This window comes from Thermobia domestica, chromosome 17 (genome assembly GCF_964235325.1).
Source record: "Thermobia domestica chromosome 17, izTheDome1.hap1.1, whole genome shotgun sequence".
NCBI lineage: Eukaryota > Metazoa > Arthropoda > Insecta > Zygentoma > Lepismatidae > Thermobia > Thermobia domestica.
In genome coordinates, this window is record NC_137470.1 from 165,310,044 (window position 1) to 165,327,625 (window position 17,582).

General features: G+C 35.3%; 1 protein-coding gene across 11 annotated transcripts in view; it reads right to left on the reverse strand.

Annotated features, from left to right (window-relative positions):
- Positions 1-17,582, reverse strand: part of LOC145674468 (uncharacterized) — a 139,893-nt gene that overhangs the window by 17,541 nt on the left and 104,770 nt on the right. For 8 of the 11 annotated variants that reach the window (XM_081744576.1, XM_081744572.1, XM_081744571.1 and 5 more), the window contains 4 exons: positions 15,506-15,607; positions 10,030-10,152; positions 9,134-9,256; positions 7,845-7,967 (listed from right to left, as the gene is read on the reverse strand). In XM_081744576.1, coding sequence (XP_081600702.1) covers positions 7,845-7,967; positions 9,134-9,256; positions 10,030-10,152; positions 15,506-15,607 — 471 coding nt within the window. The remainder of the gene's footprint in view (positions 1-7,844; positions 7,968-9,133; positions 9,257-10,029; positions 10,153-15,505; positions 15,608-17,582) is intronic. The other 3 variants (XM_081744574.1, XM_081744578.1, XM_081744573.1) reach the window with 3 other exon arrangements.

Genomic DNA, 17,582 nt, shown 5'->3' on the forward strand with positions numbered 1-17,582 from the left:
AGTGTGACTTCTTTGCATATCCTTTCTCTTATTATAGCTATATTAAAAAATACAAAACCAGAGGACAAACTTTACCCTCTCCTGCAAAAAATCCTGTGGATTTTTTTTTTTTTTTTATCAAGTCAGGAAAACCGAATGTATACTAGTGCGTACTGAAAGGTACCTGCGTATGAAGGTTATGAAGGTTTGTCTTCTAACTCGAATAATCAAATAGAAAATATGTCATCCATTTTCCATCAGTTCCGTAAGGTCTGTGATCGTCTCACCATCTGGCTGGAGTCGCTAGCGATTTCAACCTGATTATACCTTTCATAAGTAGCTATCTACGATGTTCTCACTAGCGTACATTAGGTTTTCCTGACTTGAAGTCTTTTCAAAAAGATACAGTCGTTAAGAAATCTTTGATCCAACGAATTCATATCAATGTGCATTTCATTATGTCTTACAAATATAAAATTTTCGTAAATTATACGCAGGTGTTATGTTTTATTGGTCATTAGTGAAGTTGGTCAAAGGATGTGTGGAGTGTGAGCTCCGTGTTATTTTGTGTTTCAGCGAATTATCCCGTTCTTTTTATTATTATTATTATTATTATTATTATTACTGAAGAGAGTGAGGTGAACATGAAGTATTACCGATTATAACAACAGTATATGATTATGATATAGAGGTAAGATTAATCCCAAGAACTGAAAATTTGGTGACTTCTACTTGTAAACAAACATTCCATTGAGGCTGGTTGCTTGGCGCTGGAAGGCTAGTAAAGCAAGTGAAGTATATACATAAGTGAAGAATAAGATTCGTATAAATAAACTATTATTATTGTACTAAATAATCAACAAGTTAGTAACAATACCACGTTACATTAAAAGGAACACCGATAATATCGTGATAATTAAGAAGACTTATTTGAATCAGTGCTTTGTTTACATTGAATTGTGACAGTGTTTTGTTCCGGTGAGCAGATTGCCAGTTCCTGGATGTCTAATTTGCTAGTACTGTTATTAACCGCCATTTTGAATCCTGAGATTTACTTTGTATACAATTACAATGTCATCCTGTTCGAGATGCAACTTGAAAATAAATCGTTATGATGATGCACTACAGTGCTCAAAAAAGAACTGTAATAAACTGTTTCATATATCGTGTTATAATATGTCGGTGGAAATATATACTGATCTGAAACAATCAGGTATCATTAGAGAATGGCTTTGTAATGAATGCAAAAATTATGTTATAACCGAAAACACTGAGGCTGCATCTGCCAATAATGCAGCCTTAATTGGAGCTAAAGTTCCCTCTATTTCAAAATCAACTAGTAATCCTACTAAAATTACAGACATAGCAATAAAACTTGATGAATTATGTGATGAGATTGTACATCTCACAATCAATGTGCAGTTCATGTCCAATAAATATGATGAATTACTAAAAAAATTTGAAGTAGAGGTGACGGAAAATATTAAACGGAACAAAGAAATCACAAATCTAAAAGCGGAAAATGTAATGTTGAAAAATCAAATAGAACAACAGGCCATCGAGTTGAATGATCTTAACCAATACGGGCGTAACAGAAACATTGAAATTCATGGAATTCAAGAGCGTGTTGGTGAGAACTTAAAGGATATAGTAATTGATTTGGCAGGGAAATTACGACTAAATTGTAAGGAACAAGATATTGATGTTGTGCATCGTATATCAAATGGTAGTGGTAAAAATAAGAGGAAAGCAATAATTGTACAGTTCAAGACACGATCTGTGAGGGATAATTGGCTAGGTAAAAGAAATTCAGGATTAGTTAGTAACAACGTAGTTTCTGGAAGTGACGATCAAAAGATTTTTATAAATGTTAACTTATCCCCTAGAAATAGGCAACTCTTCTGGAAAACGCGAAACGCGGCGAAAAATACTCAATACAAGTATTGCTGGGTTAATGCTAACGGTCAAATTTTAATTAGTAAAAATGAAAATAGTCCGGTAATGGTTGTAAAATCTGAGGAGGACATACCAGGTTTTCGTAAATGTGTCAATGAAGGAACAAACGACTTACTTATTAAGTAATTGGTAAATTCAGATATTGCTGAAAAGATATGAAGTCAGCCGCATTTGTATTCAAAGGATAAATACGATTGTATGAGTCAAAAATCATTACATTGGGTATAATAATGAATTCAGTAACTAGTTTGAAAATAGTTTACAATAATATTGATTATTTATGTTACAAACTGTTTCAGAATAATGTTAGTATTTAATAGCACATTTTATTTTTATCAAAATGTTAACGATTTAAAAATCAAAGTTAATGAATTTTATTTTAGCTCAATTAAGTATGATTTTGACTGTGTGGCTATTACTGAGTCCTGGCTAAAAAATGAAATATTTAGTTCTGAATTATTTGATGAAAGATATCAAATTTTCAGGAAGGATAGAAATTTTGAACGTTGTGGAATGCGTGATGGGGGCGGTGTGCTCTTGGCCATTAAAAATAAATATACTTCAGAGAGAATAAGTAAATTTGAGTTACCGGACTATGAAGATTTGTGGCTTAGGATAGAAATATCAGGATCAAATTATTTATATATTTGTGTAATATATTTTCCTCCATACAGTAAAGAGGAACACTATTTGGAATTTCTTACGAGCATTGAAAGATTCAAAGAATTATCACTATCCCTAAATGTTTTGATAATAGGTGATTTCAATCTTGGACTGCTAACAGAATATATGAATGGAAATTATTCTGTAACATTAAGTACTTTAAAAATTAATGTGTTGTATAAATTAAACATCTTAAATTTTTCACAGTTAAATACTGTTAAAAATGTAAACGACAGAATTTTGGATGTTGTGTTCAGTAATTTACCGAATGTTGAAGTGTTTGAATCTGACGTTTGCTTTGTTCAACAAGGTAGACATCACCCGTGTTTGAATATTAGTATTCAATTCCTAAAAAGTTGCAAAATATATAGAGAACTTGGTGATGCGGTTTATGATTTTAACAAATGTGATTTCCTAAAGTTATATAAGCTTTTGAAGATTAAAAAATGGGATTCGTTGTATGTAATTAAAGATGTAGATGAAGGTGTTAATTACTTTTATTCCGAATTATATAAAGTACTTGATGAAAATGCACCTAAAAAGTCAAAGAGTAAATATTTATATCCGCCTTGGTTTACTGTTGATATAATTAAAATCTTAAAGAAGAAAGATCGTCTTGGACGTGCATTTAGCAAACCTAAACGCTATTCTGATTACATACGTTTTGTTGATATTATGAAACAAATTAAGTCTAGTATTGAACTGGCTTATAAAAATTATAATCAGAAAATAGAAGAGAACATCATTAAAGAACCTAAGGTATTCTGGAGATATGTAAATAGTAGATGATGTCCAAATTTGACTAAGAAACATTCTGTTCTTGAGTACAACAACGATAAAATTATCGATAATAAATTAAAATGTGAAGCTTTTGCCACACACTTTAAATCCGTTTATAGTTCAGAACGACCTAATATAGATTTATGTGAAACTAGCAGCGTTCACCCCGCTTCGCTGCGGTCACCCCGGAACGCAATAAACTTTGTTACTTAGATAATTTTTACTTTTTCGCTTTCAAGTGATATGATAAAAACCATAGAAGATTGCACTAATGTTAACATTATATCGCCTGTCATTTATGTTAACCCGCCCCGCTTCGCTGCGGTCACCCCAACCCGCCCCGCTTCGCTGCGGTCACCCCAACCCGCCCCGCTTCGCTGCGGTCATCCCGGAACGCAATAAACTTTGTTACTTAGATAATTTTTACTTTTTCGCTTTCAAGTGATTTATAGCGCCTGTCAGTTATGTTAACCCGCCGAGTCACAGGGTCATGCGGGTTGCATATAAATACGTTTATTTTTATACCTATGATGAACTAATAACAAAGGATTTGTACGTATGGACACCTGAATGGTCAATTATCTCAAGACACTGGTAATTGAAAATTAAAGTGATATGATAAAAACCATCTAGGGTCCACATCCTAACAACCCCCCAAAAATGAAAGAAATCGGTTCAGCCGTATTAGCGTGATGAGCGGACAAAGGATTTTTTGTACGTATTGACACCTGATTGGTCAATTATCTCAAGACACTGGTAATTGAAAATTAAAGTGATATGATAAAAACCATCTAGGGTCCAAATCCTAACAACCCCCCAAAAATGAAAGAAATCGGTTCAGCCGTATTAGCGTGATGAGCGGACAAAGGATTTTGTGCGTTCTCTTTTATATATATAGATATACTCAATTACAACACCTTCATATGCAGATATAATGGTTTTAGATAAGATACATGAATTTGAAGTTGAAGCAGCAATAAATAAAATAAAAAGTAAAAGATCATTTGGTCATGATAGTATACCATCTTATATTTTTAAGGGTTGTAAAGAATTCCTCATCAAACCATTGACTTATTTGTTCAATTTGTCTTTGCATCAAGGAAAATTTCCAACAAAATTTAAAATTTCCGCGGTATGCCCAGTTCCTAAAGTTAATCCAGTAAGATTGATAGAAGATAATAGACCAATTAATCTCATACCTTCTCCTGCTAAAATATTTGAAGCAGTTATTTATAAACATCAATTCAATCATACTTCTAGGTATTTGTCTAACTCTCAATATGGCTTTAGGTGTAATCGATCAACTACTTCAAATTTATTGACTATGAATCAAGTAATTAATGACTCTTTCAATAGAGGGACACAAGTAGATGTAATATATATAGACTTTAAACGAGCTTTTGACCATGGTGTACTTCTTAGAAAGCTGAGAATGTTTGGTATATCGAGGGATTTAATTAAATTGTTTTATTCTTATTTAAGTGGAAGAATGCAATATGTAATCTTTAATAATATCAAATCTAAACAATATTCAGTATATTCAGGGGTACCTCAAGGATCAAATTTAGGTCCTTTACTTTTTCCGATAATGATTAATGATCTACCAGAAGCTTTTAAACATACATCATGCCCGATATTTGCAGATGACACCAAATTATATAATGGAATCCAAACAGAGAGGGATTGTAATACATTACAGTCTGATATAACTAGACTAAGTGAGTGGTGTATGAAAAACAAATTCCAACTGAATATTTCTAAATGTTATGTAATGGCATACACTCAATAGAAAACAAATATTGTTTGAATATATTATAGGAAATCAGAGGTTAAAAAGAAAGGAAATTATAAGAGATCTAGGGGTTTGCTTTGACATGAACTTGAAATTCAAACACCATATAAATATAATAACTAATGAAGCTTTTAAAATGCTCGATTTTATGAAAGGTCAAGTCATTATTTTAAAAATACTAAAACTATATTATCGTTATAAACTTTGTACGATCAAAATTAGAATATGCATCTATAGTTTGGGATCCTTTTTATCAGTGTCAGAAACAACAAATTGAGGAAGATCAAAACAAATTATTGAAATATACTGCCTATAAAATATTTGGTACACAAACAATATATTTGTTTCGAAGTCCTTCTAAAAAAATTTAAATTGTTGTCACTAGAAAAAAGGAGGTTTATACAAATAGTGTTATATCTTAATAAACTGATTGATAATAGGGAAGATAATATGATTTTATTAGGCAGATTACATTTTTATATTCCTCGACAAAATCTAAGAGGAAGAAATACCTTTTACATGCCTCATAATAGAATAAATACTAACAAAAATTCTCCACTGTATACATTATGTGATGCGGGTAATAGAATTGGGACTATGGGGTTAGATATATTTCAGTATAAATATAAGACTTTCAAGAGAAAGTGTTTTGAGATGTTAATTGATAAATTGTAAATTTGTTTTTTTGTATGTTATAACCTGAAGAAGGAAAAAAGGGTATACTTATTGTAATTTTCATGTTTAAATACTAGCTATATGTATGTTTGGTGTTGCACATCCTTTGATGATTGTATATAAAATTTTGTACTTTGTAATTGCCTTTAGGTGTTAAGTACAATAAAATATATATTTTATTATTTATTCAACAATGTTAACACGCAGTGCAAGTATAGGACCTGTTATTTTAACCTTAAATTGCAAAATAACTTTCGAAAGTCAATTCGTGTAAGGTCAAATTGATAAAGAAACTATGGTATTTATAGTTATTATGACGTATTCAAGACGTCATTCTCTTATATTTTCTACAATGTAAGGATTGTTGGTAGCTTTCGCTAAATTTTTAAAATACGTCTTAAAGTATAATTATTGTTGTATGCATGGCCGCCTGCAGGGTGGGGTAAGAGGGTCAGTTACATTACTTATATTTTCGAAAAGTGTTCAATTGTTCGAAACAGTAGCGTAGCCAGGATGTGTGTTTGGGGGGCGGGGGGCAAGTGCTGTTATATGTACATATAGAAAAATTACAAACAAAAAAATATATAAAAAATCACGAACACCAAAGTACCAATGTATATTGTCGGACCTCTTTGGGGGGGCCCGGCCCCTCTGGGCCCCCCCTTCCCTACGCCACTGGTTCGAAATACATTATAAGATTGGCTTGCTGATACACTGTTGTATTTAATAGATTAGTATGAAATTCTATAGCACTAGATATTTGCTATATTTAATATATGCACAGTGGCGTAGCCAGGATTTCATTTCTAGTGGGTCCGGGACCAATATAAAAGTCTTGGGTAAAGATTTTTTTCTTGAGCCATAATGAAATTTCCTTACTTTCCTGACATTCTTCCCCCACCATACAAATTCTCCGACTTTCACTGACCAGCAGACACCCTAATTTAAGCAAGCATTTCTTCACAATACGCATTATTATTAGTATCTTTTTGAAAATCATAGTTAAAGGCATAATTTTACTTACATTTATTAGGGGTACAGGGTGAAATTACCTATGTATTATAATAGTTTTCAAAATATTATAACATTAACGAATAACATTAGATTCTTATAAAATAGCTTGTTTAATTTGTGTAATTTAAAATAGTCTCTTTTTTCTTGATCAGACCATATTGTGGGGGACGTTATGCCATTTTATTTTATTTATTTTTTTAGACAAGAAATTTTTTCTAAAATAATAAGTACTCCCACCATTGTAGTTTTATAATCACTATAAATCTCCCTCCTAAAGTTCCATATGACATGACTTTTTCTTTCTTCAGTACCGTACTTCGAAAATTGTGATATTTTTTTCTTTTTTTAAGTACTGAAGAAAATTGTGATAATTCAAGCAAACTGTAAATAAGTGTAAAAATTTTGTAAATGAATTCATTAAAATTTTTATCTTATTAAGCTACACGCAATGAAAAATATTAACTCACATTCGTGAACCAGACGGCTAGTATCTGAGCGATTTACCTTCAAATCTGACCAATTATCTTTATCACAAGCATTGGGAGCCAGAACAACGTTGAACTTCAGATAGCATATATATTACGAATTACGTTGTATTGTTTGAGTTGAGTTTATTTTAACTTCTCGTTCATCAGCGAGGCTATATGAGACTTGATCCTACTGATTAAAATGGAATTCGAACCACATGAGCTCCCGCCGAAAATCGAACCCGGGGCTCCCACGTCAAAGGTGCGTACGCTAACGTTAACAATGCTAGAGATAAAAAAAAAAAAGACTGATAAAGACTTCTGTTTGAGTCCTGAGGGTTAAAAGATATGGTAATGAGATATAAAGAAGTTTTCTAATTGGTGAAAGATACAAAATGAGTAATTCTGTAAATAAAGAAATTAGCGAAGAACAGCGGTTGTAGTTGAAAAGACAATTTCACTGTATTGATTATCTACTAGTAGTTTACGTGAAAGTAGCTATAAAAGGTCAAACTTACCAAATCACTTCTCTTCAAGGAGGGATGCTCATTTGATTCCTGGCTTTTAACATATGCCCCTGCTGATCTCGGACGATTGTCCTTGCTTGCAGATCGCCAACTCTGCGCAGACTCATAACTCGTCTGAAATTCATAACAAACTTATTAAATATAATGTAAATTTATGAAAACTTTCACATATTTATGTACAGTAAACAAAAATAATAGTTGGCAACCCGGATTAGGAGCTAAAAATACCATTAAGGTATATCGATAAAGGTTTTCGGATGCGTTCATTTACTGAAAACAGCAAACCTTAAATAAGAGTAAAAATTTTGTAAATTAATTCATTAAAATTTTTATCTTATTTAAGCTACACGCAATAAAAAATATTAGCTCACATTCCTGAACCAGACGGCTAGTATCTGAGCGATTTACCTTCAAATCTGACCAATTATCTTTATCACAAGCATTGGGAGCCAGAACAACGTTGAACTTCAGATAGCATATATATTACGAATTACGTTGTATTGTTTTAGTTGAGTTTATTTTAACTTCTCGTTCATCAGCGAGGCTATATGAGACTTGATCCTACTGATTAATGTGGAATCCGAACCACATGAGCTCCCGCTGAAAATCGAACCCGGGTCTCCTACGTCAAAGGCGCGTACGCTAACCGCTTAGTCACGAAGGAACTGCGTATATTGTTTGACATATAATGTGTATGTACACTAGGAGAGTGTGAAGAATCAATTGACTTGGTTCTCATACCTACGTACATCATTAACCAAAATATCAATGTGACCATCAAATAAAAAATACTCATGAGAATGGCGGAAAGCCCTTCAAAAAATGTATTTTGTGCATTTTTTTAGGAAAAAAATAAGGAAAAGATTCATAAAGTGTTCTGTATGGCACATATTGTACTTTAGGATAAAGAGAATGGATATTATGGAAGGCAGACGACAAATGATGGCCTTTTAAACTATTGGTGGCGAAGAAGTGGAGAAAATTAGATAAATGAAATGAAAAAAGCAATAAAAAATAGCGAAAAATACGCAAGATGGCAACAATGCTAGAGATAAAAAAACAACAAAAGACTGATAAAGACTTCTGTTTGAGTCCTGAGGGATAAAAGATACGGTAATGAGATATAAAGAAGTTTTCTAATTGGTGAAAGATACAAAATGAGTAATTCTGTAAATAAAGAAATTAGCGAAGAACAGCGGTTGTAGTTGAAAAGACAATTTCACTGTATTGATTATCTACTAGTAGTTTACGTGAAAGTAGCTATAAAAGGTCAAACTTACCAAATCACTTCTCTTCAAGGAGGGATGCTCATTTGATTCCTGGCTTTTAACATATGCCCCAGCTGATCTCGGACGATTGTCCTTGCTTGCAGATCGCCAACTCTGCGCAGACTCATAACTCGTCTGAAATTCATAACAAACTTATTAAATATAATGTAAATTTATGAAAACTTTCACATATTTATGTACAGTAAACAAAAATAATAGTTGGCAACCCGGATTAGGAGCTAAAAATACCATCAAGGTATATCGATAAAGGTTTTCGGATATGTTCATTTACTGAAAACAGCAAACCTTAAATAAGAGTAAAAATTTTGTAAATGAATTCATTAAAATTTTAATCTTATTTAAGCTACACGCAATGAAAAATATTAACTCACATTCGTGAACCAGACGGCTAGTATCTGAGCGATTTACCTTCAAATCTGACCAATTATCTTTATCACAAGCGTTGGGAGCCAGAACAATGTTGAACTTCAGATAGGATATATATTACGAATTACGTTGTATTGTTTGAGTTGAGTTTATTTTAACTTCTCGTTCATCAGCGAGGCTATATGAGACTTGATCCTACTGATTAAAATGGAATTCGAACCACATGAGCTCCCGCCGAAAATCGAACCCGGGGCTCCCACGTCAAAGGTGCGTACGCTAACGTTAACAACGCTAGAGATAAAAAAAAAAGACTGATAAAGACTTCTGTTTGAGTCCTGAGGGTTAAAAGATATGGTAATGAGATATAAAGAAGTTTTCTAATTGGTGAAAGATACAAAATGAGTAATTCTGTAAATAAAGAAATTAGCGAAGAACAGCGGTTGTAGTTGAAAAGACAATTTCACTGTATTGATTATCTACTAGTAGTTTACGTGAAAGTAGCTATAAAAGGTCAAACTTACCAAATCACTTCTCTTCAAGGAGGGATGCTCATTTGATTCCTGGCTTTTAACATATGCCCCTGCTGATCTCGGACGATTGTCCTTGCTTGCAGATCGCCAACTCTGCGCAGACTCATAACTCGTCTGAAATTCATAACAAACTTATTAAATATAATGTAAATTTATGAAAACTTTCACATATTTATGTACAGTAAACAAAAATAATAGTTGGCAACCCGGATTAGGAGCTAAAAATACCATTAAGGTATATCGATAAAGGTTTTCGGATATGTTCATTTACTGAAAAAATCGTTTACAGAATGGATACTCAAATGTAATTATCAAATTGTTATATTACGTAGCTTACGCCAATTTAATCTTGGAGAAAGATACGTAATGTAACAATTTGATAAAATATCGGTATGGCGAAAAGTGGAGAAAATTAGATCATCCTCATCATCATAGGTATTCTGCCATTATTGACAGGTCACTTGCTGTAACTGAGAAGCTTCCATGTTCCACGGTCTTCCGCTAACCTCTTCGTCTTCACGTACACTTTCTTTGTTTTGATGTCTATTAATTATAGTCTCTTTCGCCCTCTAACTCTTTTTCCTGCCACCATACCCTCTAGCACATCCTTCATGATACAGTTCGTCCTTCTTATCCAACGTCCCAACCAGTTTCTCTTCCCCTTTTTAATAATATCTAAAATTGTTCTTTTATCTCCCACCATCTCTTAACACCGTCTCATTCGTTTTGCACTTGACCCAGTTAATTCTCTCAATTCTTCTCCATATTCACATTTTGAAAGCTTCCAGTCGTCTAACATTGAATTTTAGCTCTAATTCAATTCAATTCAATTGGTATTAACTGCTCCTTTAACAAGAAGATTTATGCGCTTTGCTTTTTTAAAAAAAAAAAAAAATTCTTTGTAGATGATATATTGACGATCGAAAGAATTTGATTTATATATATATATATATATATATATATATATATATATATATATATATATATAATATTTTGTAAGTGTATGTGCTTTAGGACAGATAAGAATGTAAATACTTTTAGATTCCTATCAAAAATGACTCACTACGATCCTGTTTTACTGCTAAGAAGAATCTTTGCTGTTCAGACGCAACAATATATAACATACAAATTAATTTACCAATATGAAATTCTTTCGACTTCCTTCTACGTATGTAAGAAATGGCTGGATTAGCGAGAGTATAGTATCACCATCATGATAGGTATTCTACCATTACTGGCAGGTCACTTGTTGCAATTAAAAAGCTTCCATGCTCCACGGTCTTCCGCTAACCTCTTCGTCTTCACGAACGATTTTTCTCTTTTGATATCGTCCATTAACTGTAGTCTCCTTCGCCCCTTCCCTCTCTTTCCTGCGACTATACACTCTAGCACGTCCCTCATGATACCAATCCTTCTTATCCAATGTTCCAACCAATTTCTTTACCAGAGTATAGTGTATTAAGTGTTAAGTTTGACCTATATGAATAGCATTAATGACAATCTCAGTCAATATTAAACAACATAAAAGTGTTTGTTTTCCATAACACGATCATAAGATAAGGTGAGGTAAGGTGAGATGATTTTGAGTTCAATGTCCCTTTCAGCAAGGAAGCGGAATGAGACGGAACCTACTGAGCTCCCGCGGGGAATCGAACCCGAGTCTCCCACGTTAAAGGCGCATACGCTAACCGCTTAGCCACGAAGGAGCTCTGTCATAAGATAAGCAACTAACTTATATTGTCTTAAAATAATTGTTAGTTCATAGCAAAGAAACCTAATTTTGTCAATCAGACACCGTAACTGAACAAAATTGCCGGAACTCGAACTCGCAACCTCCGGCAAACCGTACCGATGCGTTAACCACTACGCCACCCAGTCCTCTTCCCAAAACAGCCTCTTACTCTCTCGGTCTCGAGATCCGTGACTGGGTGGTGAAGTGGTTAATGTATCGGCACGGTATGCCCGAGGTCCCGGGTTCGAATCTCGGTCCAGTCGATCACTTTTTCACTCTTTGCGTGTTAGTTTCTGATAGTTATAATTGCAAGTTCTCGGAATTGTCAAATTTTAAACAGTGTTAAAAACTTTGACGATATTTATCATATCTCCAGATCGATTTGAGTTATCGATTTTTGGTGTATCGGACACTATTGTCTATACGTCTATTAAAAACCATGTACAGTACATGATTAATGTTAACCATTACATTACTATCGAAGCACTTTCTTGAAATCTAACCTTTTGAAATAAGTCAAATTCTAAATCCCTCGATACTTTGTTTTTATTCATTCAAAATACGAGGGACAGTCAAAAAGTTTTCGGAATGTTGTTTTAGTTTTGGCATTTGTGATGCAATCACAATTTATCTTGTACAGTACATTCCTTAGGTTGTATAATCATAAATTTGACAAGTATTAACACGTCATAACATGCAATGTTCGAAAAATGAAATGAAATCTTTGAGTTTTACGTCCCACACTTATGCCGTGTGGGCTAAAGGAGACGGTGATGAGAAATGAATGAAATGGTGGAATGAAGAAAGTAGGAGGAAACGGAAGAACCCTGAGGAAACCCACGCACACGGTGTTTGTCCATCACAAAGTTCAGTTGGCGGGGCCCGGGACCTCAAGCACCAGAGATGAACGCACTACAACTGAGCCACCGAGGCCTCCATGCAATATACGAGTAACGTAGCTGAAGGATGGTATGTGTGGCGATCAGTTGGTGCAATTTTACAGATCGAGCAATGCGCATACATCAAGTTCATGTGCAAATGGAAGAAAATCTACTTCAGAGACTTTGATAACCTTAAAAACAATTTAGTACCATCGGATGTTTGGCTCTTCCAAAGCTAAAAATGGGCCTCAAAGGTACCAGTTTCGCTACCGTAGAAGAGATCAAAACCAACGCGACGCCTGAACTGAAGAGGACTTTCGTCGGTGTTTCCTTCAGCCAATCGCAGGAGCGGTGGAACAAGTGTGTGTGTGTTCCAAAGGTGCCTACTTTGAGGGCGATTAAGTAAATATGTGGTAATAAAGAGCTACAACAGAATTCACGGAATTTTTTGACTGCTCCTCGTACATCATACGATGATCATAGTATTCGACATTAAGGTACGTTGGATGAGCATTGCACCGTCCGTCCCACTTGCGTTGTTATTGTTGTAGAGGTCTCCAAAATTTGGATATTTGTAGTCTTGAAACGTACTTAGTTCCTAACACTGAACAATAAATGTGATATTGTACGTTCTCGTTTAGCATGTAGGTCTGAAACCTGTAATAAACTGCCATCTGAAAAAAAAAACAGAACATTATCTTGGGTTTGCAACACTATCAATATATTCGTGTTGCGGTGTATCAAATTACTTCCCCCTATTGATATTTGCATCGTACAATATTACAGCCTTTCAAATCTGTAATTTAACAATTACAATAGATTAAAGATAAACACTACACCTTGTACAGTATGAGGCAAAACAAACAGTACCGAAATTCACGAACGGATTGCGCGCAAGTGCAATTTGGTATAAGCTGTGAGCGCCACATGTGGGCTCAGTTGTGTATGGACTAGCGTAGTGTGCAGTTGGCGCGAAGATAATGTTATTCACAGCAGAGGAGAAGGTGTTTATTGTCGAGCACTATTTATGTTCATACGATGTGGGGCAGCATCTCACTACAGCAGATGAACGCGCATGTCTACTGCATTGCTCTAGAGTGTAATTATGGCATATGAAGATGAAGATTTCATCAGCAACGTATGGTTCAGTGATGAAAGCCATGTGTACCTTGATTCCTAATGGACTGACAGTTGACTATTGACCCATTCTAGCATGATTATTTTGTTCTGTTTTTGCCGCACCAAAAATTTATCGTTACAACAACAATGGGTGCAGCGAGATGGAGCTACTGCCCACACTGCAAGTGAGTCACTTCCCTTATGCTCAAGGGAGTTTGGACATCACTTGATTTCCCGTGAAATGGATTTTCCATATCCTCCCTACTCCCCTGACCTCACGGCTCCAAATGCCTATGCTGAAGGAAGCAATTTTCCGGATAGACAACCCCTACCACTATACCGAAGTTAAGCGTTTTATTCGGTCATTGGTTTTGTCGTTTAGGCAACCCGTGTTCCCTAACATGTTCATCTATTTACAGGATCTCTATGAAGAATGTGTGCGACGTAATGGTCAACATTTTGAACACATTATATGCAGGCGCGATTCCTCTTAAATTTACAGTATGTGTTGAGTAACATTTAGCTCACATCCTTTTGACATCATTTCTTATGTTTCATTGTGTTGTACAAGAAGTAAATAAATGTCAACGATGTCATTTCTGTACTCTTTGTTTTGAAACATATTATATATTAAAATTACCATCCCAGTATGTGCCTTAGTGTGGCTGAGGAAGAATTGATAAAACTTGTTCGGATGGCCGACCACGGATTCGAATCTCAAAATTTGGAGTAAGAACTCAAACCGATCATCTACTTTGACTGTCAGTTTTAAGTTCTAAGTACAAATTTTCAATATTGCAGCAGATGTGTTTGCTCCTACTGTGTACTGAAGCATGTCTCACGATACCTAGTACCTTACCTACTGCACTTACGATATAAAAATTGTTGAACAACTATACTTGTTAAAACATTGTTAAATAACTTAATATGTGAAACCTTACTAAGTATGTAGTAAATTACTTAATTTAATAAACTAACGAACTTTATGGCCTATAGAATCCAAAGGTTTATTGTCACATTCAGGGAAGCTCTCCATTGACTTCTGTCTTTATCCAACTGGACCTAGTTTCTACTTTGTATTCCTATTTCTGCAAGATCCATCTTAATATTGTCCTCCCATCTGCACCTAGGTCATCCTAATGGCCATTTTTCTAATTGGTCTTCCAGTTAAGAGTTTGAAAGCGTTCCTACTTTCTTCTATGGTGGCTACATGATCTGCCCACCTGAACTTTCCAAATTTAATAACCCTAAAACTATTAGGTAAACGGTATAAATTAAGCTGTTTCTCGTTATGAAGTTCCGCCATTACCCATTTCCGTTCCTCCTGGGTTGGAATACTTGCCTTATGATTTTATTTTCAAATACTTTCTGGGAACGGTGGCTCAGTAGTAGAGCGTTTACTTCTGGTGCACGCGGTCCTTGGTTCGATCCTAGCTCCCTAGCTCGCGCCAAGTGAGCTTTGTTGTGGACAAACACCGTGTGCGTGGGTTTTCTCGGGTTTTCCCATTTCCTCCCCTTTCTCCATTCTACCATTTCATTCACCATTCCATTTCTCATCACCGTCTCCTTTAGCCTAGCCGGCAATACCGTGGGAAATAAAACTCGAAGATTTCATTTCATTTCATTTCAAATACTTTCAGTCTGCATTCTTCCCACAAAGTAAGCTACCATGTTTCGGAAATATACAGAACAACCGGGATAATTAACGATTTATATATTCAAATAAACAACTTACATTTGAACACAGATCATGAATTTTCTTATTCCAGTAATCGGGATTGAAACACCATAGCTCAGTATCTCTCACACAAAAGAAAGGGTCAGGTAAAACTTTACTCTGGAAAGAAAGCAAATTAAATTAATTGCTGGAATTACTTAGAACAAAAAACAATATATATTATCTTACACACACAGAAATACAATTCGAGACACGGTGGCTCAGTAGTAGAACTGTGCGAAGGGTCCCCGATCCGATCCCAGACAGAAAGATTTTGTGATCATGTCTGTGGGTTTTCTCGGGGTTCTTTCGTACCCCCCAAATTCTCATTCCAGTGATTATTTCACAATCATTTGTCAATTTTAGCATATAGAGCATATCCGTTGGACGTCAAAATAGAAATTTGATTTCAATTCAGAATCTCAATTAACCATTAGTGTAAGAAATGAATACCGGTACATTAAGTACACATCAAATTAATTTTTAAAAGGCACTATTGCTCAATAGTAGACCGTTATCTAGTACACGAAGAATCACATGCTCATTACTATCCCCTGTGAACTTGTAATGGACATAATTATATGTGTGGATTTTCTTTTTCTTACTTTCTTTTCTTTTCTTTTTCTCTTTTTTTGACTATATTATTTCTCTCCTCTATCCACATTCCGCAAAATCTTTTCATAAACTTTCATTCGTATCTGCTTCCTTCACAACACACCGCATGACTAGAGGCATTCATTTCATTTCACGTAAGAAAACCACCTGTAGATACTATTGAAGTATTATAAATAACGATGAGATGTGAATTTCTGTAAAGACGACGTAGTGTAATGACTTAATTGGAATCACAAGAGTAATCATGTTTACGCAGATAGCTATGAGAATAATGGAAACATGTCAGATGTATGGCAACGATCAGGGGGAGACCACAGCAATAAGCTGTTACAGGTTATGTATTAGATAAATTCCGTACCACTTGAGGAGCGGTAGAACGGTAGTGTGCAGTGAACACAGCAGATAGTGGTAGTCTAAAATGGGCGATCTCTATGATTTTGAAAGACGGTAAATTGTTGGCAGTCAGTTATGTGGTGCGAACAGGAGAAAAGTAGCAAGTGTGTTGGGTGTGTTGCGAAGAACAGTATCCAAGGTGACGAAGATCTATAAAACTCAGGGCAAAACCACATCAGCGAAGAGGAACAGTGGTCGGAAGGGAACTGCCGAACATTCAAGCAGATTGTCAAACAGAACCGTCGTGCGACTACAGTGCAAGTGAAGAACTCTCGGCAATCAGTCCGCCACGACTTATATGATATGGAGATATGGGGTCGGGTTGCATAGTTGAAATCGCTAATAAGGGACCATAACACTACAGCAAGATGCCAATGACCGCTGATCATTTATCATGCATAATAGACCGCTGGTGACTAGTAACGTACGATATGTCGGATGAGTTATAGTTTACCTTATGTAAAACCACGGCTCGTGTTTATGTGTGGTGGACGACCGAGGAAGTTATGTTCTGTAGTGTCTCCGTCCAACCAAGAGGCACGGCTGCTCTGTGATGCTGTGGACCGCAATATTCTGGTTTTCCTACGCTGACGCTTAACAGTCGCGTCCCTACCCGTGATTTTGTTTCCTTTTTAAGGGATCATATATAATATCCTATGGTACAGACGTTTCCTGACTAGGTGTCATATTTCAGCACGATAAAGAGTCCATTCGCACAGCTGAAGCTGTTGTGGCGTGGTTTGAGGAACATAAAGATGAAATTGAACGCTTTCCCTGGCTCACCCAAGTCCCGGATCTGAGCTTAAGTGAACATCCGCAATCCGTTTCGGAGACATGAATCTGGCGCAGATTTCGACCTCCATCTTCTGTCACGGAACTGAGTGATGCACTTCACGCTGAATGGTGTAATATTCCACTTGCCGTAATCACGATCTCTCTGACGTATTCCACGTCACGTCGGAAATGTTTTGAGGACCAAACGTGGTTCAACTTCATATTAATCTGGCAAATCACGCTTTGTTCAGCTGTTTTCATACAGGGTTATTATAAATGATTGACGCGATTTCATATATTCACTGTAGCTCTA